We start from the raw sequence: 25,741 nt of genomic DNA, 5'->3' as shown, positions 1-25,741 counted from the left end.
AAGACTCAACCTCATATTGCTTAGCATATAATTTTAATTCTAAATGTGGTAAAGTAAGTCTTCTTTTTATTATTAACTATTAATCAATAAGATTTTAATATTGAGATTGGGATAAAGATGGGTTGTAAATGGAATGGGCTGAAACGTGTAAATGAGAGAAAAACAGCAAAGATGTTCTGCCCAACTTCATTAAGTTGCTAGGTACACAGCATACTTATTCAAATCTAATCAGACAATATTTTTTAATCTTACTACATATATGCATAACACGTAAACAATGTAGAATAATAATATATGATTTTTTTCTCTTTTTTTTTATTCATCGCTTTGGTTCTTTTATTTTTTTTATTTTTTCTATACTTTATTAATTTTTTTTTCCTTAATCCCTCTTTTTTCTCTTTCTTTATTTTCACACACCTAAAATACAAAATTCAACTAATATTTGTTTTAAATAAATAGAAAATAAACTCGTAATATATATGTCATATAATTGATAAAAGTAGTGATAGATGGATATATAAATATACGTAACAAATAATAACTATAAAATAATAGATATAAAAAAATACATGTATAATAAAATTGTAAGAATAAAACTGTGACAAGTAACTATTACATAGTTTTATATAAAAAATGGCCTTAATTTGGTTTAAAAAGTTTTTTCCTGAATATATTTTTTTTTTATTAATTAAAAATGAATCCTATCAAACAAAACGCACAACTTCAATAAAGTTGTTCATAAGTCAATTTGTTTTTCATTATGAAAATTATAACGGAAAAACCAATACTCGCTGATCAGAAATACCGAACTGTTTTTTTCCATTAATCCTTGAATGGGATCGCATCTGGTCCGAGGGACATAAGAAAACGCACGAGTCGCCTGCATTCTCATAACTCAACATGAAATTCTCTGCATACCACCGTTTTTAATTTAATCCCATAGTATTTTCTGTGGAGGTATATTGGTTAGAAAGTAGTTTAAACAAACAAACAAACAAATAATAGTTTTATTTTTTACAAATCACTATTATAGGTAACTATTTTATTATCTCTGTACTTCACGTGCTATCAATGGGTAGTTTCTCTACACGCCTGTATCACTCTATTATAAACAAAAATCAAATTTACTGGACGTATATATAAACAGTTGTAAATTACAATAAAAACATGAAAAAAAAAGCATTAATGTCATTTGTGTGAAGCCTGCCTTCAACCGAATTGCCAGACAAACTTCACTTTTGGTTGGCTTTGAGTGGACAGTATAATTGAAAAAATGAGGTATGATTAAATGAAATAAAATTCTATTGTTTATGTTACAAGTGGTGTAGGGGGTGACCGAAAGAAAACATTTATGATTAGATGGTTAGTAAAATTTTGAATGAATGGGCTATGGAACTTTTAGATCCAAAATTGAGGTGGTTGATGATGATGTGGATGTTAACTATTGCTAGATGGACTTACTCCATGGTTTCTTCTTCCCTCCACATTCTTATGCCTCTCTCTTCTCTGCTTCTGAGAACAACTCCAGGAGTTCTACTCACTCATGGTAGATTCCTGATAAGAGACAAAAAGAGAGAATGGATGGCTCTCTTCTCATCAGTCTGGGTTGCTTCTCTTGCCACCGAGAGCGCTGGAGGAGGCAAGCTTTAGATGCTGGCCACATGGCCGCTGGTAGTGCCATTCTGATGCGAGCCCCCCCCCCCCAATTCAATTTAGACCATGGCGCTAGTATTGGCTACATTATGGCAGCCTTTCCAAATTAACCTTTCGGTTGCCGTAGGTTACCCGGAACAGTCATTAGTGAACTGCTGGCATTAAAAAAATGAATATTGTACGATAGTGTAACCTATCTTTCATGTAAAAATGGGATATAAGCCTAATGTATTGTTTTTTTTTTTGCATTATCAGAGTGTACATTGGTAACATACGTTCAAGAGTATAAAAAGAGAAAATAATTATTTGACACAAATTTTTTATTACTTTATTAAAACTATATACAGTTGAGTGTTAAGAGTTGATGACTGCCAACCATGGCAAGGTTACAAAAATTTAAAAAAAAATATTTTTGAGTTTTTTCAAGTAAAAAAAATGTGTACATTATTTTATGTTAGAAAAAATGTTCGATTTTTACGTAGATTAGTCAAGTGATTCAGTAAATGTCATTAAGTAAATACTGAAGGATTCCAGGTGCACCCTTACGAAATTTATTTTATGTGAAATAAACCTAAAATACATTAAACTGTCTTTAATTCGATTAAAGCAGACATCTGTACGTCCAATGGTCCCTGAGATAAAGATTTCCCACAATAAATTCACTAACTATTGGTTTTTATATATTTCATGAAATGTTGCCTATTAAAAAGCTATCTCGTGAACTATTGAACGTAAATAGCTCTATTAGGTCTAATATTTTAGCAAATTTACTCTATTTTATATTCTCTTAGGTTGTTTAAATATTGTTGGTAGCTTAAAAGATATAGAGCTTCCGAAAGAAAAATTATTTTTTTTAATGTTTTGAAACAGGCGCCAATTTTTATTCCCTCTATTTCTACTTGGCAGATACATAAATTTTGACTAGTAATAATACATAGTTTTCATTAAAGTAATAAAAAATTGGGGTGAAATAACTGCCTTTTTTTCTTCCCGTCTCTTGTACTATCATATTTTTGAAAATTTATTCTACTTTAACTGATGTTCTCCTGAGTTTTATTTATTTCTTTGTAGAATAGTAGGTAGTTTTTTATTTTATTTTTATACCAGATCGGCCTGGTGAGCCTTATATGGTTGATATAACTTATATATTTTTTAACAGTTGATTATGAGGGGGTATAGTCATACAAATGACACTCCTAACTATATAAAATGTTCTTATTAAAAGAAAAAAAATAATAATAAAATAAATAGATAAGAATAATGCTTCTTAATAAAAGAGGAAAGTAAAATTAATAACAAAAAATAATGATATTGGTACACTTAAATAAAACAAACAATTGTCTTCTAATAGTAAAAAGAAACAAGTTAATTTGAAAAAGGGAAGAGAGAAGAAAAGAGAAAAAAATAATACTGAATAAATAAGATGAATAATAATAAGTAAATAGAGATAGTATGACTATGAATTAATTTTATATTTATTACAAATTTATAAAAGAATGTCCTGCAGCAGTCTGGGCTTCAGTCTTCGGGTTGAGGTTGGGTTCCCCAGGTTGTAGGTCACTGCTCCTGTAACTGTCGGCAACTGAGAGTGGAACTTCATGAACCGTTTTTGATATAATCCTCTATTGACTTCATTTGTAATTCGCGATGCAATTGGCTATTATTTATGAACCAAGCAGCATTAACTGCGATTCTTAGGGCTTTATTTTGAAAAGATTATAGTTTTTTCTTTTTCGTGAAGGATGCCGCTCCCCAGACTTCACAGCCGTACATCAGCAGTGGCCTGAGGATTGTTTTAAATATAAGAACAGTTGTTTCTGGTTTTAGTTTGGAATTTCTGTTTAGGATAGGATATAGCATTGCTAACCTTGCATAAGTTTGATGTTGATATGGTGATTCCAGGTAAGGTGGCGATCTAGGTGAATTCCCAGGTATGTTTCACTGCCATAGGTAGTTTTGAAGATATTGGAATTTCTAATGAAAAATTAATTTTTTGTAACGTTTTGAAACAGACGGCATTTTTTCATGATGATTATAGTCATCAGTATTGACTAGTAAATATATATGTAGTTGTCACTAAACTAGCTCTGAAATAACTTACGAGTATTTTCCCCCGTACTGATGGACTACGCAATACCGTACCTTAAATGGTAACATGATGTATTAATATTTGCCAGCTGCTGACATGAACACCCCCTCTAAACAAGTCCCATCTTCTCGGAGTGTGGTCTGTCTCATGTAATAACCTTCGACTTTTTTTGCCCCTTTTCTTCCTCTGATACATCTGAGACAATTTGTACCTGTCGGGGTTTTATGATAAATGAGAAATGGATAAAAGATTCTATTTGCCATCTGTGTTTGATCCCCGGGCGAGGGGAGATGGGGAGGGGTGGCTCTGAGACCAGGAGCAAAAAAGAATAGCGACCGTACTCAGGAGTCATTTGTAATGCATGAGTGTCTGGAGCGATGCAGCTCGGTGCAAGGCTCACAAAAACAGACCACAGATGGAACATTGTTGAGTCTCTCTCTAAATCCTTGCTCTTGACAATCACTCTCTCCTCAGAACACACAGGCCGCCTTTTTTCATTCCCTCTTTGTCTCATCTGTCTTACCCTTTCCGGATTTTTCACCAACTCTGCACTCGCACAAGGACGATCCGCCGTGGAACCGGGTCTGCGAGAGTCCTTACCCCTCCTGGAATATGGAGCATTATTTACCATACTAGTACAAGAGCCGGGAAGAAGAAAAGGCAGTTATTTCACCCCAATTTTTTATTACTTTAATGAAAACTGTATAATTACTATTCAAAATGAGTCTGCCAAGTATAGGTAGGGGAAATAAAAAATGTCGGCTGTTGCAAAACCTTAAAAAAACATTTATTTTTCATTCGAAGCTCTATATCTTATTAACAACACTAGAAAATCTAAGAGAACATTATTTAAAGAAGAGTAAATTTGGTAAAATATTAGCCCTAAAAGAACTATTTATGTCCAATAGTTCTGGAGATATACCTTTTTAAAAAGCAAAATTTCTTAGTAAGATCAGTAGTTAATTTATTTTGAAAAATCTACATCTCAGGAACTATGTGACGTACAGATGTCTATTGGCACTCAAATTAAAGCTAGTTTAATGGACTATAAAGAAGTTTATGACCGTTACTTTCGTAGGTATTATTAGTTTTCATGATATTTCCTAAAATAAATTGATTTGTAGTTGTTAGGACAATAACAATCACTTCATTTCAGAAATCATTGGATGTACAGATGCCTGTCAGTGCCCAAATTAAAGCTAGTTAAATTTACTACAAAATAGTCAATTATGTTTATCTTTGTAGGAGTAGTTGTTTTTATGATATTTGACAAAATAAACTCACAAAATATTAATTTATAGTTGTTCGTATAAAATGTAGGATTTTTGAAAAAATATATCTGTAGATCCATAAGACGCACATATATCTGCCTATGGAAAAAATAAAAGAAATTTAACTTACTATAAAGTAGTTTATGACACTTATCTTCTTAAGGGTAGTAGTTTTTATAATATTCACATATGAATATAAATTTGGCAACAACTATAAATCAATTTATTTTAATAAATTTCATGTAAACTATTACTCCTACGACGATAAACATCATAAACTACTTTATAGCTCATTAAACTAACTTAAATTTGAGTTCTAATAGACATCTGTACGTCAAATGGTTTTTGAGATATAAATTTTTCAAAATAAATTCACTAATTACTGATCTTCTAGTACGTCCCATACAACATTTTTATGAAATGTTGATTTTTAAAAAGCTATATCTCGAAAACTATTTAACATAAATAACTCTGTTAGGGCTCATATTTTAGCAAATTTACTCTTCTTTAAATGGCGTTCTCTTAAGTTTTCTTGTGTTGTTCCTACTTTTTAAGATATACAGCTCCGAATGATTTTTTTTTTTTATCGCTTTGAAACAGCCGCCATTTTTTATTCACCCCTACCTATACTTGGCAGACTCGTCAATTTTGACTAATAATTATACATAGTTTTCATTAAACTAATCAAAAATTGTGGTGAGATAACTGCCTTTTTTCTCCTCTTGGGCTCTTGTACTATACGGTTTTATAGATAAATGGTTAATAGACGAAGGTGGTTATGTTTCTATTTATTACAGAACATATTAACATATGAATATTAAATAGCAGGCTACTGAACCATACTTGGAAATTTGATTACCGTGAAACCTCTCCATAACTGACAGCTATGGTGACAATAATTATGTCTGTAAGAAGGAGTATATAAAAAATTAAATAATATAACTATGTATATATCGCTTAAGCAATGATAACTCGTAAGCCAAAAAACATTTCTATATTTTTCTGATTTTTGAAAAAAAAATTAAAGACTAAGAAAGGTGAAAATTCAGGCCATTTTCAAATTTAATTCTTCTCATCCCAGTCATGTTATTAAAATATAGTTTCATGTATTCGACTCAGCTGTATTTACTAAATGATTTTTTTCCAGCTTTTATGCCTAAGCTATATAAATTAATTTTTAAAAATATATTACCATTAAATTTATATAAGCTAAAAATTTTTATTCATAAATGGCGAAAATTTATTACTTTTTGTTGAAACTAAATTGGAAACAACTTCTAGATTACTTTGTGCTTTAATCTCCTAGAAAAGATAACTTTTTCACTAATTATCCATTATCCACTTTTTCCATAAAAATAATGTTACCATTACCCCTGTTGAACAGATCCGATACCTTGGACAAACGACTAACCTGGAATCCTCACACAAGACTGAAAAGACAGGAAACGGCACGTCGATTTCGACTATTACAGCACTTACTAGACAAACGCTTCAAACTTCCAATTCATTACAAAAGACTGATTTACATGACAATTATAAGGCCTATCTGGACATATGGCGTTGACCTTTGGGGCTGCACTAAACCTTCGAATTCCTCTCGTATTCAATCCTTAAAATCCAAAATCCTTCGTAAAACCCTAAATGCTCCCTACTTTGTCACCATTAAAACCACCCACAAAGACCTTAATTTTCCATTTGTAACCGATCTAGCCCGAACCAGATATCGATCCTTCCATTCCAAACTCCCTAACCACTCAAACCCATTTGTTTCTAATCTTGCTTCCTCTTTTATTCCGGACAATCCTCCGAGGCGTCTGAAGAGAAGATGGCCTCGAGACCTTATATTGTAAAAGTGTTTTTAGAGTGCTACCAATGGGTAGTTTCTCTACTTGCTTGTACCATACCATTATGATTTCCTCAAATTTACTTGATGTATTTTATGTACAGTTGTAAATATCAATAAATAAATTTAAAAAAAAAACTTTTTACATCTACACTAACTTTGTTCAGAATGAAACTTTTATTGGTTAACAGTGCACACTGCTGGTTTTATTGTTTATCTATCTTAGTTTGCAAAATGGATTTTTTTTTTCATTTTTAAGGCAAAATTGATATTCGTTATCAGGCCCCAAAAAATCCTAAATGAGCAAATGTTGCTTCTACAAAGCATTCCGTCGAGATCCTTTTCTAGTCTACATTTGACTAAGTCCAATTAAACTAAGAGCGTTTGCTCTTAAACGAACATAAAAATTATAGCAAACAAATTTAGGGAATTTGTTCTAATAATAATAAATAATAACTTAGAATAGGGCGATGTTGCTAAAAAAAAGATATCGCTTTCGTGCTATGTGAGTAAAACCGAAAATTTTTTTTTTTTTTTATATTTTAAAAGCAATTTAAAAGATTTCTCTAAAAGTACTGACACCTCTGTGAAGTTGGCCCGCCATCCTTTAAAAATTTGAAATTGTTTGGAGTTCCGGTAGCCCCTCTAACAGTTGTAGAGTTTTCAATTATTACAGTTCTTTAGAATAGTTCTGTTGTTAAGAATACCATTCCAAGTTTCGTGCAACTTTGACACTCTGTTGGTAACTCTTTTGCTTTCAACTTTTGAACTTTGGTTATTAAAGGTAATTGTCAGAACTCTGAAGGGGCTAAAGAACTCTCAAAAAACGACAAAAAAAATTTCGAGGATTTTTTGGTGGCTACTAGAATTCTAAAAAAAAATCAATTACTTAGAGGATGGGGGGCCAACTTCATAGAAGTCTCTTTTTGAGCTCCATTTGACTGGACTGCATACTGTGATTTCGCCGCACTGAATTCAAAATATAGTAGCTAATTGAAAAAATCTTCAGAATCAAAATTTTAAGTTTTAGGTGATTCATACGGAAAACAGATAAATTTTAAATCGTAATCAGCTTATATCACATATTTGAAGCGAGTTAACAGGGCTGGGGTGTGGCAGCAAAATTTTCGATAATATCGATCGGTTGGAAGTAAGTGCCACTCGATAGAATCGATTTTTCACATTATTTCGATTTTCTCAACAACGGCTTTAACAACTTAATTATTCCTCATTGAAAAAGCCTAAGAGGACTTGAATGACAAATTTAAAAACAAATATTTTTATATGGTCTGAAGTACTTTTAACTTAGTTTATTTGAAAAAAATAAACAGTTATCATTATTAGCAATAATAATAATAAACTATTGATAAATACATAATTTTAATAAATAACTGAAGAATAAAAAATGGAAGAGAAACATCGGATTCAATGCAAAGCCTAGACCACCAAGTCTTTCCCTATTGTATTACGGCTTTGTAATGATCTTTTGTTAAACTGTTTTATTTGTTGTATTATTGGCAGGAACAAAATTTCGAGAATTCTTATTGCGAAATTGGAATACAAATTTTTTGTTCATAATTTTTGCCTTTTTAGGTTTTTTTTAATCTCAAAAACCACAGATAATTTCAACACGACCTCTTTTATCATCATAACACTTAAGGACATATGTGAATGGATATTAGTGAAAGTTGTATGTTGTGGTCACAACACCACACTTTTTGTAATCCCGAATTGGATGACACAAAGTTAATCATGACCTTAAAAAAACATAAATGATCAAATTTTCAGTACAAAACAAAAATGTTTTTCCAAGAACCTGTTCTGACCTCTAATTAATTGGACTAATATATTTGAGATTAAGGTTATTGATTGGTTAATTATTATGAAGGGGCTAATAATTAAGAATAAATAAAGAATATTGTTATTATTATAATTATCATTATTACAGCTGATAGTTTTTAAATAATTGACTTTCATATTTTATGTTCATAAAAACTTTTTATATTTACATACCTATTGTTAGTTTTAGCTTGGTTATAATAAAAATAATAATATCTTTCTATCACTTAACCTAAACATTGTAATAAGAATGACATAAATAGTCAATGAAACAGTACCAATTACAGCCCTGGAAATATTTTTTCTTAGAATATTGATTTTTTTTTTAAATGATAATTTGCGAATTTGAAGGAAGCATATGGCGTTGCTTTGATGTTTGACTTCGAATCCAAGTTTTTTTACAAAACATGAACCAGTACAGCGAATCAGGAATCGTATTACTGGGTGAGGTTTATCAAAGGAGAGAGAAGCAGAGATAACGGAATTGATAATGGACCAACCAGCTGTTCAGAAATGGATATCAACAGTCTTTAGTGATTAGGTTAGGTGATGCTTATTGTTTGGTGGATCTTATGGCTGTACCCCGCCTTGGCGATGGCGCCCGACCTGGGCATATGCAGCAAGAAGTGGGTGAGGATGACTGACCGCAACTACCAGAGGGCCCTCAAGCACTACGCCGATTGTGTTCTCCTCGGCCAAGCTCTCGATCCACCGGCAAGGGAGGTCTACCAATCCAACATCGTCATCAACTTGCACAAGACTTGCGACTTCTTCTTTCAAAGGTGACTTAATTTGTATTCATCACAAGCATATTCCCATCGATGTTCTTCCCAGTCTGTAATATATTACTCTTTTTTAGTTCAACCGGTGCATGGTTAATCGAAAGTTACATTTTATTTTGTCTACTGCTCTGGATAATCTGAGGTCGGCTTAATTACGAGTTATTAAAGGTTTAAAATGAAATAATTTCTCAGAAAACCAGATTCTTACTCTCAACCGTACTGGTTTCTTCTAGCAATAGACATAATTTTAAATTACTACAGAGATTAGTTATAAATTACTATAAGCAATAAGGACATAACCTTATAAAGAAAATATAGCCTTCTTCTTATTGTGAGAATAATTAATTCATTCATTATTACTTGTTGCCTGATCCCCAAAGACAAAGTATTCTTGGCGGTCAAAGTCGGAAATTTAGGTAGACAAAAATATTAAAATTTGTAATTTCGGGGCGTGGGATTTTTTCATAATGAGTTGGAAAGATTAGATATTAGAAAATAGCAAAAGTAGTTAACAACAGGTCTTTACATCAGTGCAAATAATTTCCTGCGATGGCATTATAAGCTTATCTTCACTATCTAATTATTGTTTATTTGTTTTAAGTGTTTTAAGTTAGTTACCACCAAGAGCTTCCAATGAGTTGTATATTGGATTCGTTTTTTTGGATTAATTAATTATTTTAATTTTCTCTAAAACAGTGGTTCCCAATCTTGGTTACAAAAACCGTAATTCAGCGGTCCCGCAAGCATATGCGCCAGATGTCGCAAACGGTAATATTAAATTTTTGCAATGATTTTGCAATTTGGAAGTAGAATCCATTTTTAAAAAATGGCAAAACCATTATTTGTCTATAACAGGTTCACGACTCGTAGACTTTTTTTCCTAAGATTTAAATCTAAATATATACCATAGATACTTACACCCTTATGTTGGCACATGACATTATAATGAAGGGAGACAGGGCTGTTGAAGGCGGGGATTACAATAATGGCTGAGGAGCCAATGGCCGGGGGGCATGAGAACGGGGAGGGACCGCTCTACTACATAAGACTCGTAGGCTATTTACCTAGGAATAAAAATATAATTTAAAAATGTTCAATATATACTTAGTGCTTGGTAATTTCATGGGTTGTTGTGGTACTTCTTATCTATTTATTTATTTTACGTAGATATCTATTATTAATGATTAACTAAAATTATTGTACTAATCATAAAGTGCCTTTAATAATTGTATATTAATTCATAATAGAGTATTGAAATAAATGGAAATTAGCTTTGTTTTTCTTCAAAATTAACAGCTTAAAGTGTGTATACTGTGCCGTAATTTTGTTTGGATTAGTTTAAAAATAATCCTGAGACTTTTTTTGGCAGGTATGCCATGATTTACAGATTTTGTGTGAAACTTATATAATGCTGATGAAAATAAAATAGCGGCTAGTAATGATTTCCTAAATCTTTGTCGGGTAACCGAGTTAGCAGTGAATTAAAAAACAAATTTTTTGTCAGTATAAAGCCGCGAACGAGGGATGACAGGATTTTTCGATATAAGATTTTAGGATTCAAATTTTTAGATTCAATGAATTTTTAAATGAAAGGAAATATATAAAACAATATTTTATAGTTTTAAAGAAAATAATGATTTTATTTCAACCTGAAGTGGAGAAGATTTTACATTATATAGTTTTCTTTTTTTGGCATTATTACATCTTTGAGCGTTTTCTAAAGACTAAGATCTTAGGGTTTGACTTCCTTTAGCTACGGTCGCTCAAGAGACAAAGAGCTTGTCTGCGGTGGTAGAGTGAATAATAAATTAATTAATTTTATATTTATTAAATATTAACACATTTTCGAAAGATAAGTTATTTATCGCAGGCCAAAATCGAACTGTGATACCCCGTCAGTCCGAGAAAATTTAAAATTTATATTTATTTATTTTTTTTAAATTCAACAAACTTTATTTATTGATAGATATTACAATATGAATGATCAGATTCATACTGAAATAAAATAAGAATGAAAAATAAATAAATGAAAGAAAAAAATAACTAAAATCTCTCTTAAAATATATAAAACAGAAGGATAAAGAAATTGAACATAACCAAACTATGTGGATGAAAAAATAAATAAATAAAATAAAATAATAATAAAAATAAAATTATCTCTTGTCATATTTACACTCTTATAAACAATATTTACACAATCGACCTGAGGTGATTAAAAAGTGTATTAATACAATAAACTATATTTTCCTATATTATGTATTTCGTATATAACTATGGTAAAGTAAAAATTAAGATTGAATTTCAAGTGAAAATAAAAAATAAGGTTAAATTAAATTAATTGTGAATTAATAATGTTTAATGGAATTAAATTGAGTCTTCATAATTTCTTTTCAACCGATTGGCATCCTTCACTAATTAATAATTGGAGAAGATGGTCGGTGGGGGGGGGGTGCGGTCAGTCTGAAGAACATTAATAAACAAAAAATATTATTTATTCATGCCGACGTTTCGACCATAGTTTCAAGTCTTCATCAAGGATGATTCATCAATCAGTTTCAGCGTTTCAGTTGGGATCCCTTTCCTACTGGATTCCTGATGATCCATCTTCTCCAATTAATGCATAATAAATTAAGTTATGTTGACTAATTTGTCCAAAATAAATATTTAATAATAAAAAGTTATTGAATTTTGTAAATATTGTTTGGTTTCTTTCTTAGAACGGCCCTGCCAACTTCTGGTTTGATCGGGGTCGTCAGAGATGTGGCCAAGATTCTGGAGGGTTTTGAACAGGAAGCACCAGCAAGAATACTTAACACTAAGTAATTATTTTAATTTTTTAATGTATCATTAATTGTATTATTTTATTTTATTGAAATTAGCTAATGAAGTACTCTATAAAATAATTATCTAAACTTAGTTTCTATTAATAATTCATTTCATTCACAGTTCAAAGATATTTTAACAATTTTATTTTATGGTATATTATTATTAAAAAATGTACCATTTTTAATACTGATATGCTTGAATATAATTTTTGGATTGCCTATGATTTTTATGGCATTTATTGGTTGTAGTGGTTTTAGCACGTCGAATTATACCCTTAAAGTGTAAGTTCTTGTTAATGAAGCTCAAAGGATAAATTAAACTGCTGAAAACCAACAATAAATATCTATTAAAAAATATTTTATTAAAATATTTTAAATTATATTTTATTCCAATTTGGAAAGAGCATAAGTTAATTCTGATATATTATGTATGGCCTCAATAGAACCAGCTATTATACCATTGGAAGAAAACTTACATTTTTTGTGAAATAATTATAATTTCGGTCTTTAAAAATTCTAAAAAATTTACCCAATATCAATTTAGTATTATTTTTTGATTATATATATATATATATATATATATATTGATCAACAAGACATTAAGTTTTTTCTGTTAAGAATTGTAAATATTTAGGTAAAATCAAGCAAATATTGAATAGAATGTGTTCGTCGATTTCAGTCCATGATTATTATTTTGGAAACTGTTAAATGCCAGTTTAAATTTGACATATTACGAGGTTAATTTTATTATCTCTAAATCTGTATTATTTTATAATTTTTTTTATTAAACTTACATCTGAAAAGCTGAATTAGTTTCGTTTTATTTATTCCAATGTATAATAAATTTCATAAAACAATTAAGATGGCCTTAAAGTTTGGACTATCAGTGTAAATAGGTATATATATTTTTTAAATGATCATTTCATTAAATAATTACTTTTTATTATACAATATTCATTTCAAATTACTTGAGTTCCCGTATAGCAATTCTCGATATGCACTAAACGTTTCCTTTTATAAGTTTATTCAGTATTATGGTTAATAAATAAATATGATTTACTATTAAAAGGCAATTTGCCTGTCACACATAATTATATATAACACAATTCACAACTGTAATTAGAATATATTTATAAAAATATCTTGAATTGAGTTATATATTTTAAGTGTATCTCTGGAAAGTTTTTTTTTTATATCTGTAATTTATATCAACCCTGATATAGCTTTTTTTTAAAAAGCAACATTCCATTGAATATATAATAAAAAACCAGTAGTTAGCAAATTTATTGTGGGAAATCTTTATCTCAGGAACTATCAGATGTCTGCTAGCAATCAAATTAAAGCTAGTTTAATGTACTATAAAGTAGTTTATAACGTTTATCTTCGTAGTGGTAGTAATTTTTTATATATATGTGAAATTTTATCAGAACAACTAGACGGTAGCAGCGTGGTAATACGCCTGTCTACCAACCAAAAGGTTACGAGATCGTGTCCCCGGCCCTATCCGGGCATTCAAGCATATTATTATAGAATACTCACTCACACGGGGATTTGTGAGACCCGTTAGCCAATGGGTGGCACTCACAAAAATAGGCATGGGAGTGATAAACCCACCCTATGAAAACCACGTCAGGAGACTCGCGATGTATTTCCTACGTACATCGCGCGAGGCCTTGGACCTCTATGGGCTGTCGCGCCAATAATAATAATAATAATAATAATAATAATAGAAACTATTACTCCTACGAAGATAAACGTTATAAATTTCTGTACCGTACATTAAACTAGCTTTAATTTGATTGCTAGCAGACATCTGTAGACAGCAGAAATCGTCCGATGGTTTCTGAGATAAAGATATCCAGCTGATAAGTATCAGGGGCCCAAGAGGAGAAAAGTCAACTATTTCACTCAAACTTTTTATTGCTTTAATGAAAACTACGTATAATTACTAGTCAAAATTGATGAGTCTGCTAAGTATAGTTATATTTATATATAAAAACAGTTTTTAAAGCAACATTTAATAAAAAATGTACTGAAAAATCAGTAGTTAGTGAATTTTATTGTTGGAAATCTATATCTCAGAAACCATGAGACGTACAGATGTCTTTTATCACTCAAATCAAAGCTAGTTTAATTTGATATAAAGTAGTTTATCTTCGTTAGAGTAGTAGTTTTCATGATATTTGCTTAAATGAATTGATTTTTAGTTGTTAGGATAAAATTTCATATGAAAAATTTATGTTCATTGTATGCAAATATCACAAAAACTACTACCACTACGAAGATAAACGTTATAAACTACTTTATTGTACATTAAACTAGCTTTAATTTGATTGCTAGCAGACATCTGAACATCCGATGGTTCCTGAGATAAAGATTTCCTATAATAAATTTGCTAACTACTGGTTTTTCATTATATATTTAATGAAATGTTACTTTTTAAAAAACTGTACTTCAGGAACTATTGTACATAAATAGGGGCTCATATTTTAGAAAATTAACTCTACTTTAAATGATGTTTTATTGAGTTTTTTTTAGTGTTGTAGGTAGTTTTACGGATATGGAGTTCCTAATGAAAAATTAATTTTTTTTTGACAGAAAAAATAATTTTTTTTTTCTAACTGTAGTTAGTTCTAACTGTAACAACTCATCAATTTTGCGTAGTAATAATACAAAGCTTTCATTGATGCAACCAAACTTTGGGATCAAATAACTGATTTTTTTCTCCTCTTGTACTTAATAGGTGGACATATTTTCTCACTGATTATTCTATTTTGGTTATAGTTTTTGTTCTTTTCTAAACGATATTATTACTTAAATGATACATCTAATGCGGTGTACGGGTCTTTGGGGTTTCTAAGCCCGACTAGGGGTTCCTCGTACAGATATTATATTGAAATTTATTCATCTATTAATGTATTTATATTATGTATCTGTATTTATATATTTATATTATGTATCTGTATTTATATATTTATATTATGTATTTATATTATGTATCTCTATCAGTTCCTGATGGGAACCGACTGAAAAGGGATGCCCTATATTTAATTCAACCCCTAGATACCATCCGGACCCAAGCCGTGGTATGCTAGATATGAATATCATAATTAATGATTGGAGTTTCTTTCCAACGGTATCGTGTTCACCAATTTACTATGCTATTATATATGAGGTGGGATTCAGGGATTATTAATTATAAAGTAAAGTCCTTGTTACATGTTTTATATTTACCATTATATATACATTATCAAGAATACTATTATGAGAGAGCATGGTAAACTTGTTTCCTTATACTTTAATTATAAGATAATGAATTGAGAAGTACCAGTTGGGATATTTGATATTTATACTCACTCTAAGTTATTAATACCATTATTGCCATTCAAATTACAACAGAAAATTTTTTCGGTACATCTTCGCCTCTTGGCTGCCGCTCTCTCTTCCTCCAGCCTGTCTCTTCCGTCCAGCTCTCTCAGACTATGTCCCTCTCATTCCCAGCTTCCCTCAGACTCTGTCAATTCCGACTCCGACTGTCTTCAACGGTGAGCTCCTTCAAACTCCCCTTGAGAGTCTCCCCCAAACTCTGTCTCTTCCCCAACTCCGGGTCCGACTGTTTTCCCTTGACTGTCCCTCAAATTCTTTTTTCTGCCTTTTTGTTAATTTTCTCCCCTCTTCTTCTGACTCCTCCTTCTTTTGATTTCTGTCCTCTGATTGGTTCCTCTATTTTCAGAGGGGGTGAGAAGGTCCAATGATCTTCGACAAAAGTCGGTCTTTTTCATCTTTAAAAGTTTCTTCTTTGAAGAAAGCCGGCTTCTGGCGGCTTACTGTATTTTTCCCGAGGTTTTTAGAGAGGCCCCGTGTGAGATAAGTGGTGTTTATTTGTTATCAATTACGGCGGCTATTTCTCTGTACTTTCTAATGTCTAAACTGGCCACGTGCAAGATAAGGGCTGTTTGTTTGTTTAACTCTGCCTACACGGTTGACGGTTCCCAGAGGGTGCATACCCTCTGTTATCTATATATCTTTGTATATTTCTTTAGATCTGTTGCCGACGGATTTTTGCCTAGGTCCGGCGGTATCTTTGGCATGCCGACAAAAGAAATTATTTTAAGTTAAAAAACTCCAGTTGGTGCCTCTCATACATATCACTAATTTAGCAATATTACTGTATTACAAATATTTTCATTTTATCGAAAAATATTTACAATCTTGATTTTAAATAGCATGTATGAATACATATTTTTACCTATGTTGTGATGTTACCTATTAAACTAATTTGTATTATTTATAGCGCTATATTACTTATATTAATTTTGTGCAGTGTCTCATGGTCAACGGCAAAAGGCCAGTGTCAACAATCCCTTCAAGAGAGGCGTTTTAAGTGTCCTGTATACACTACACGCGGACCTAACCAAATCAATCGTCGTAATGATACCGATTCAAGCAGTAAAACGACCAGGTAAGAATTTCATTCTTACAAATAAGAATCATGCCATTATTTTTCATTTAAAAACTTAAATAAATCAATTAAAAAAAAAAGTTATTTCTTATGCAGTAATAAAAGTCTTCCATTAAAGAACACTTATTTATATTATCTTTTAATTACATAGTTTATCTCGATGTTTTGGGCTATTCCTCATCTTGAGGATATTCTATAAAAACATTATTACCTGTTAGTTTATTAATACATTATATTAATTAAAGACTAAACAATCCTAATACTTTTGTATTCGAATATTTGAAATATTATTTCAATCGAATACAAAATTAGAGAAATAAAAAATTGGTGGAATACAAAATCAGTCGAATAACTATTTAATCGAGTAAGAATTAGATTTTTTTTTATTCCTTATTTTTTACGATTTTCGATTTCTAATGTATGAGGGCCCAATTACACATTTTTAGACAAGTAGAAAACGAAAATGCTAACGATTTATTATAAATTTTCTGATTTCAAACATATTAGTGTTCTTTTGTATGATTTCTTAGATGCAGAAAACGAAAATGCTCTCCATTTTATTATTGCACGCTCAGTATATATAAATGGACCCCATTATAAGAAGGAACACTAAGAAAAGTTAAAATAAATCGATGAACGATTTTTAAATCTATAGCATTACTATTTCCATCCCAAAACATATAAATGGACCCCAACATTGTAGAAATCGGAAAAATTGAAATAAATTGATGCGCGATCTTAAAATCTATACAATCTACGTTTACCACCTCTTAGAAAACACAGAAAGGGACCCCAATATGTCAGAAGTCAGAAAATAAAATTAATTAAAAAATTAATCTATTCGTGATCATAAAATATTTAAGGTATATGAAATATACCTTATATATATATATAGGTCTGTAAGAAAAAAAAGTTGTCTATAATATGGAATTATACATATACAAAAGTATTCGGATGGTTGATAGATTTTTTTGCTCGAATAATTGATTATTCGTGTAAAATAATGACGAATACAAAAGTATTCGGATTGTTAATCGTAGTTTTTGCACGAATAATTGATTATTCGTGAACACAAATGTATTCGTATTTTTTTCCGAATAATTGATTATTCGAGTGTAAAATTCATACAAATGTATTCATTCAATGGAATAACATTTGCCCAACTCTACTTACTACGTAACCAACAACAAACACCATGACCTTAATATCTAAATTGTACCATACCTTATGAAATCTAAATTCACCACATGTCGTGAGAAACTCATTCATCATACTAATACCCTAGAGCGATCTAGGGATCCTCTATACTAGATAGGTCTAGTATTATCCATCCCATAGAATACTAGATAGGTCTAGTATTATCTATCTCATAGAATACTAGATAGGTCTAGTATAATCTATCCCATAGAATACTAGATAGGTCTAGTATTATCCATCCCATAGAATACTAGATAGGTCTAGTATTATCTATCCCATAGAATACTAGATAGGTCTAGTATTATCCATCCCATAGAATAATAGATAGGTCTAGTATTATCCATCCCATAGAATACTAGATAGGTCTAGTATTATCCATCCCATAAAATACTAGATAGGTCTAGTATAATCTATCCCATAGTAGATAGGTCTAGTATTATCCATCCCATAGAATACTAGATAGGTCTAGTATTATCCATCCCTACAATCCTCTCAGAAGTTTGAAGCAGCAGTAGACCAGTGACCTATTGTAAATGATTATATTTGAGTTCTGGCAATGACCAGATTCTTTACTCATGTTCTGGGTGTCTCCGCTTCTCTCATCCTTCACTGGCTTTTAATACCAGTTACGTGGTTGAGAGAGAAATGCCGTCGATTTAATGACGATGATGACCAAAGTCGATTTTACTCCACAAGCTCACAAATGCTCGGTTTGGAGTTTCGCAGACTGATTGTAAACAGAAATGCTTGTGTTTAAGATGTTATTTTACTCTATGTTTAATTTTTTTTATCTTCCACTTCTTATTTTATTACAATTTTACTTGTATATTCATAAATATGGTATGAATGTATTATTCCTATTACTATTGTCTGTAAATATATGAAAGACTAATATTACACAATAAATGATATATATTATATATTAATTTTTTGTTTGAAAGTGGGTAAATTAAATAAAAAAACAATTATCTTTTGATCCTTATCTCTCAAATTTGTTTATTTTTCTCTTTCGGCCTTCGTGCCATCAATGAGGCATCTAAAATATTCATGTTTACATATGATTCACTCAACAAATAAAACTGTATTTCTACTAACATACCTTACAGTTGATTTGTGCAAGTTATTAAAATTTTGTTCTTCCTGTTGCAGGCTAATTGCTCAAGACAATTAATTATCTTTAAAGCAAATATATTTATCAATGCACAGTTTCTTTTATTAATTTTCTAAAAATAGTTATCTACTTACAAATATTTATATTCTTATTTCATCAATATTAAATCTTTCACAATTTTCATACTAACCCAAATACACACTGTTATCACAAAATCTATCTTCGCAAGGTTAGGACTCTGTTATCAACAAATTACAGTGCTTAATATATCTTATCGTTCAACAATTATCTATTCAATAATAATTTTCAAGTTTTCATTTCTAAATTTTCATAATTTAAAAACGTATTGTTATTTATATATACATTTGTATAAATCAAAAATTAAACCAACATTCATATAATTTTTAATTTATTCATCTTTTTTTACAGTCTTATTGATATTTTTATTTCATATTTAAAAATTTTCTCATTGACAATTTTCAATTTATTGCAAATCAACATCAGAGTAATGGTGGTTAAGGTTTTTTGAATCTGATTTCAAATTTACTTTATAATTAATATTTTAAGAAATATATATTGCTTCCAAAATTATTCTTACTAATGATTAATTGTATACTAGAATTACTTTGTGACAGCCTTGGCGAACTCCCATAGAGAAAATAACCCTAGTGTACTGTATTACCTTTGTAATATGTACAATTACAAAAAAATAAAATAAAACTTTTTTTTGCTAGATGTACCACTATTATATACAATGCCACATATATATTATTTTTATAGCCACTAATTAGATATAAATTTATTTATTACATTGGATGTCTAGGTCAATTGAAACTTTTTCTAAGTCAATTGTAACTCTTTCCAATTCATACATTTTCAAATTTAATTATAATCTCTTCTATTTCCATTGCAATTATAATTGAGCTTGACTTAAATTAATTCATGAATATAATATTTCATTTGTTAAATAGTAGTTAGTTTAATTTCAATTAAGACCTATGGAATAATTTCATTAAGAAAATCTTATAACTAGCATTTATTATAATTTATCTACTTTAAAAAAAAAAGTCAGAATATTAAGGATTATTTTAAAAGTCATTATTGAAATTTAAAAAAATAAATAATTGTTTTAAAAATAAAACGTAATATTGAAGAATTAATTCAAGAATGGATAATGGTTGAAATAGGATATGCTAGTTTGGAAATGGAAAAGATTAAAATTAAAATGATTAGTGTTGAAATTGAATTAGAAAGGGTTGTCCTGGAGGAAGGAGTATAATGGAGGGGGTGAGCTGGCATGAAAAGTGAAGCCTAAAAGATGAGCCATATCATTGAGGTGAGTAGTAGGGCAATAGTATCAGCCAGTCATTGGCTCCCTTCTGTTTCAGTTTAGATCACAATTGTAGACACCCCTAATAGCCACTGTGGGTGTGGCCTTTTTGGCTTCACTTTTGCTAAGAAGAAGAGTAAGGGTTATGCCATCTCTACTTCCCCTGCTCCAAGGTTACAATTAGCTTGAAAGTGTTCTAAATTTATCATAAATACTATCTTACTGATTACTTTCAGTTCTTCTCAAATCGCCTTGTATTTACTGCTTTTGGTCTTCTTCTTACTCCTCATCCTCCAAATATTATTCATCATATGGTTCTGCTGTTGTAACAATTGTATGTGAGTATTAATTATTATAAATTATTTAAGTTTAATTTTTATTTATTTAATATAGAATTTTTTTTAGAAAAAAACTGATAATGCAAGACTGATCTAGTCTATAATATCCAAAACAAATGTTGTTACTTTAGTTCTATTTATAATATTGTAAATAACAAGGTGCGAATAGCATAATATATAATGGTTAATAAAGTAATAGTATATACAGTTTATAAGTTTTTATTATTTTGCACCATTTACAAAATTAGATAAAGAATAAATCGAAATTTTAAGTGTTTGAATAAAAATAATTTTGTTATCAAGATGTATGAAAAAGCTTGAAAATGTTTTCTTGTGAATTCTTCTTAAAAGTTTGAGGAGACATTATAAGAACACTAATACGAAATAAAAGTCAGGAGAGATATTTATGGTACAGTTATCTTTTTCATTTAGGATTTATTATTATTATTTTTTGAATTTTTTATTATAAGGAAAAACCAGCGTTGGATATTAAAACCCTTATACTAGGCTATTCTCATGACTCGGTCTTATGTGATGAATTATGCTTAAGTAATATTAAATTTAATTTTAGTAATTTTTAATTTAAAAAATCTATATCCAATTGTTAAATAATTTTGGTAAAAAATTACTATTTGAACATATTTGAATTTAATGTAACTAGAATTACTCAGTTATACCAAAGTAGAACAAAATTAAAAAAAGAAAAAAAAAAGAAAAGGTTAATGATGGAAAATATTTTTAATTATCTGTTCTTGAATAATAACGCTATATATATCTGTTTTTAATAGCTTGCGCCTATGAGAAACTTGAGTCAGAATTAAAAAAAAAAACTATTCTACAGTATAATTTCGAGATGTTCCCGTTTACCTCAATAAGAAAACAGCGTCTCTGAAAATATTTTTTTTCGTAAAATCTTTGTACCGCAAAAGGGATGGGTGACTGGAAAATTTAGAAGAGTACACAACACTGAATTTATCGAATTGCAACAGGTGATTATAAAATAGAGGATGTTACATTACAGCAAATGAAAGGAAGAGTAAAGTAGTCGGGGCGGAAATTTACTTCGTGCTGAACTGAATCGCCCAAGACATAAATGGGAAGATTGTTTCTAGTGGGGGATTTTATATTGTTAATTTAGGTGAAAGAATCTGAAAAAAATAATTTGTATGATATTTAAAAAAAAATTTAGGAATTGTTCTGCAGATATCTCATCTTAACCATCGTTTTGTTGGTTACATCTATAATTTATGACCCGCGAAATGTAATTCTGAAATGGTAAGTTTATACATTCATATTTTATTACAGCGTCCCTTAAAAGGGAATGGAAACTACTGATGGAGAATAAAATTAGTGTTCAAGTCTGGAGTATGGAGGGGTTCCATAATAGAGAGATTCAAGTGCATTAAATATAAATATTAATGTGCATTCATAAAGTTGCTCTTTAGGGAGTTTTCCCGTTGTACAGGCTTGTTTGTTAAAAGTAGTTTCACTGTATGTATAATTTAAAGAAAAATGCTGGTGTATGCTATCCGAAAACATAATTCGAAGAAACAGCTTTAGCAAATAAATTGCATCAAACCATATGTTTTTATCTGGCAGTCCAGATTCCCTTTTATAGGGGAGCAATACCTGAATCAAGTTTACAGTACTCTCCATTCCAGGAGGGGTTTAGTCTAAGATAAAAGAAAGATTGATATGAAAAAAAGTGAAATACGCTGTAGAGAGAGGGGGTTAGCCAAAGAGGATATAATATTGTGTGATGTTAAATGAATTTAGAAAATAGGGAATCCATTTGTGTTGCTGAGATTAAGGTTTGGTGATGAGGAGTCACCATTTTGTTAAGTAGAAAGGTAAAAGATGCTCTCTTACTTGGCGCGGCTAGAACCCGATATTAAGATGGGTCTCCCGTTCGTGTTGCTGCTAATGAGATGGATACCGACCTCCAGTCTGGATGCTCCCAATGCCACACTGGCTGCCTGCTTCTGCTGTCATCATGTCTCTTCTAGGTCTTGCAACTGAGTCAGTCCAGAGTCGCCTAACAAATCTTCTAGTTCAAACTCTAAAGGATTAGTCCGATCAGGTCTGGTTGCCCCTTTTCTCCTAGATGGCGCCAATACTGACGGTTTCTTGTGTCCGTTGATGGCCCCCCTTAGAACTTTTACCTATTTAAAGATTCCACCCAACTTATAACCCCACAAATAATAAAACCTTCCCGTGGACTGAACACCATAAATTTGCAACCTCAGTCGAGGTTTGTTTTAAATTAAAGGTTTGGGCGCGCGTTTTTTGCTAAAATTATTACTTAGAATTTCGTTTTCGAGTTCCATTCTTCTTTTGTTTCATTTTGCCAAATCAATAATTTATGACCGTCTTTCCAAATTAGCACTAAATTATTACTTATTCTTCGTCAGAATTAACAAATTTCCAGATGCTTGGAGTTCTGCAGGAGCGAAGGGACTTGCGTGTGCGAACCTGAAGACAGCCAGACAGATGAATTGGCAGGTAACATAAAAAATTTATGTAGTATATACTATTTTAGGCAACTAAAATATATAAACTTATTTATATTTATAAAGGTTATTTAAAAATTTAGTATTCATTTCTTTTAATACAAACTACCCAAAAATGTTTATTCATTCTTATTTTAGGATTTCACTTCATGTATTAATAATACATTAAATCAACTTAAGAGTGTTGATTTGATAATAGTAAATATTCATAATATTTTGAATAGAATTAAGTAATGGAAATGAAAGTTATTTTTTATTTAGTAATTAAATAATAATTTGAAATGAATTGGATAGGAAATAAGATTCGATCATTTTTATAAATTAAAAAGAAAATTATTCAAAATTTTGAAAATCTTATCTAACAAATTTTGTCTCTTACTTGTTTTATTGTTTATTTACTTTAAAGTAATAATAATTAGAAAATCTTACTTATTAAGTTTGGCTAACTATCTTTAATCCGTAATAGACAAACACAGGAAATTAATAAATTGTTTTTTCTCTAATGTGTGCCTCCAACCATTGAATTAATATATATATTTTAAATATCTTTAATGAAATTTACAACTATATATTATATAATACATTGAGTAAATTTGATCTTAGTTAAAATGGAGTGTTACAGGCGTGTAGAGCAACTACCCCATTGGTAGCACTCTAATGACATTTTACATTTAGTCTGGTCTCGTGACCACCTTCTTTTCAGGCGCCTCGGAGGATTGTCAGGAATGTAAGAGGATGCAAGGTTAGAAACTAGGGGGTTCGAGTGGTTAGGGAGTTTATAATGGAAGGAGTGATGTCTGGTTCGGGCTGTATCGGTTACATAGGGAACATTTAGGTCTTTATGTATGATTTTGACTTAATATAAGGAGGTTAGAATGACAATCGAGTCTTTAGGTTTAATTCTTAAATGTTTTTATAAATTTTCAGATAATAGACCAAACTTGATTTGCATGAGTGTCAGCCTAGCATTTTCACACGATATTAATTATGTGCTAAGAATAATGTTAAGAGTGTAAATAGTAATTATAAAGAGTATAATAAATTGTTAAGTGAGTGGTTGAAGGCCCACATTAGAAGGCAAATATTTTATTGAGAGAAAATAAATTAACAGTATTATGTTTGTGATTTTTATTTTTAATGATAAATTTCCCATATCTGGAAATGAAATAATTTTTTGTAAATCACTTACTGGAAAAAAATATTTCTATAGAATTTTGTAGTTGTGAATGATTTTAAGTTGAAAATATCAATCAATTTCAAACAATAAAAGTTTTTAAAAAAAATACATGTTATAGAATTAAATAAAAATAGTTAAAGAAAAAAATACTTGAGAATGATCTTCAGTTATGCTAAAATTCGTAAAAAGGATTCTCCCTTTTAATTTTTAACCTGCATATTTTTAAATTTATTTTTCGTATTAAAGATAATAAGTCAAGTTATAATTATAATTTTTTTAAAATTCAAGCTGCCATTACAAAAAATAGAGCTTTTTTGCTTCGTACATTGTGAAAAAATTTTTTAATTCTTAAGTTAAAAGTTTTAAGTTCCATTCTTAATTTTTTAAAATAGTGATGTAAAATAATGGTGAATTATGTTTGAAAAATATTTCGATTACTTAATTAATTACTTAAATGAATAATTAATTTTTATTGTTTCCTCGACATTGACAATTAACCCAGGACCTGACCAAGTCACAACGCCATAATAGTTGCGCTGATACTGTGGGCGAGGAGGAATGTTTTTCGCAACGTTTTCTTTAGGTGTCAACTCAGTGGAATCGTTTTTGGTAACCATGAGTCATTGTGGCGACCTTAGGATCTTTAAACTCTACGTAGCAAAATTTTATAAAATGACAGATCGACTAGTAACAGTCGTTGTTATCTATATTTTAATCACGTAGTAGCTTAAGTTTCTTCAATGTTAATATAATTCGTCGTAAATACATCATATATATTAAAATTATCATCCTTCTTGAATTCCCTGCTCAATTAGGCTTGATAATTTGATTGACTATAATTTTGTTAACAGCTACAGAAGCCTATCATATGAGCGAGGTCCAGCATGATCTGGCATCTCTGTCATCTGAAAATATTGGATCGTAAGTAATGTTTAATATAGCTATATATGTGAAGGGAGAGGGGTGATATAAAATGAATAATTATTATACTGCTCAACACGAATTTTGTATCTGATTTCTAGACGTAAAATTTGCTTACCAAAGTGGTTTTGCCAGATAAAGTTAACTTTTGTAGAAAATAGGATTCAAGCTAAATTAGAGGGTTTTTTTATTATTATTTTTTTATTTTTTTTATTAAGTGAATTTTATCTGACAAAATCTGAAACAAAAATGAGCTCTATGTGACTACTTTCCAAGATCTTCAAAGATTGACGATTTTCCTCTAAAATTTATACATTTAATATAAAAATTCATTTAAAAAAAAAGATAACATATCAAAGCTATGGTAGTTTCCTTTTTTTTTTTTAATATTTT

The 25,741-nt window shown here is 30.1% G+C and overlaps 1 protein-coding gene across 4 annotated transcripts in view; it reads left to right on the top strand.

Moving 5' to 3' along the window:
• Positions 1-8,891: 8,891 nt before the first annotated feature.
• Positions 8,892-25,741, top strand: part of LOC106686398 (uncharacterized) — a 30,066-nt gene continuing 13,216 nt past the window's right edge. For 2 of the 4 annotated variants that reach the window (XM_014429700.2, XM_014429693.2), the window contains exons 1-6: positions 8,895-9,477; positions 12,195-12,296; positions 16,627-16,764; positions 20,639-20,740; positions 23,169-23,242; positions 25,279-25,348. In XM_014429700.2, coding sequence (XP_014285186.1) covers positions 9,245-9,477; positions 12,195-12,296; positions 16,627-16,764; positions 20,639-20,740; positions 23,169-23,242; positions 25,279-25,348 — 719 coding nt within the window. In that variant the 5' untranslated portion in view covers positions 8,895-9,244. Of the gene's footprint in view, positions 9,478-12,194; positions 12,297-16,626; positions 16,765-20,638; positions 20,741-23,151; positions 23,243-25,278; positions 25,349-25,741 lie in introns of all 4 variants that reach the window. The other 2 variants (XM_014429709.2, XM_024358932.2) reach the window with 2 other exon arrangements.

The sequence above is a fragment of the Halyomorpha halys genome, unplaced genomic scaffold (genome assembly GCF_000696795.3).
Source record: "Halyomorpha halys isolate HHAL.00 unplaced genomic scaffold, Hhal_1.1 Scaffold36.1, whole genome shotgun sequence".
Lineage (NCBI taxonomy): Eukaryota > Metazoa > Arthropoda > Insecta > Hemiptera > Pentatomidae > Halyomorpha > Halyomorpha halys.
This window is presented reverse-complemented; position numbering and strand designations above follow the sequence as displayed.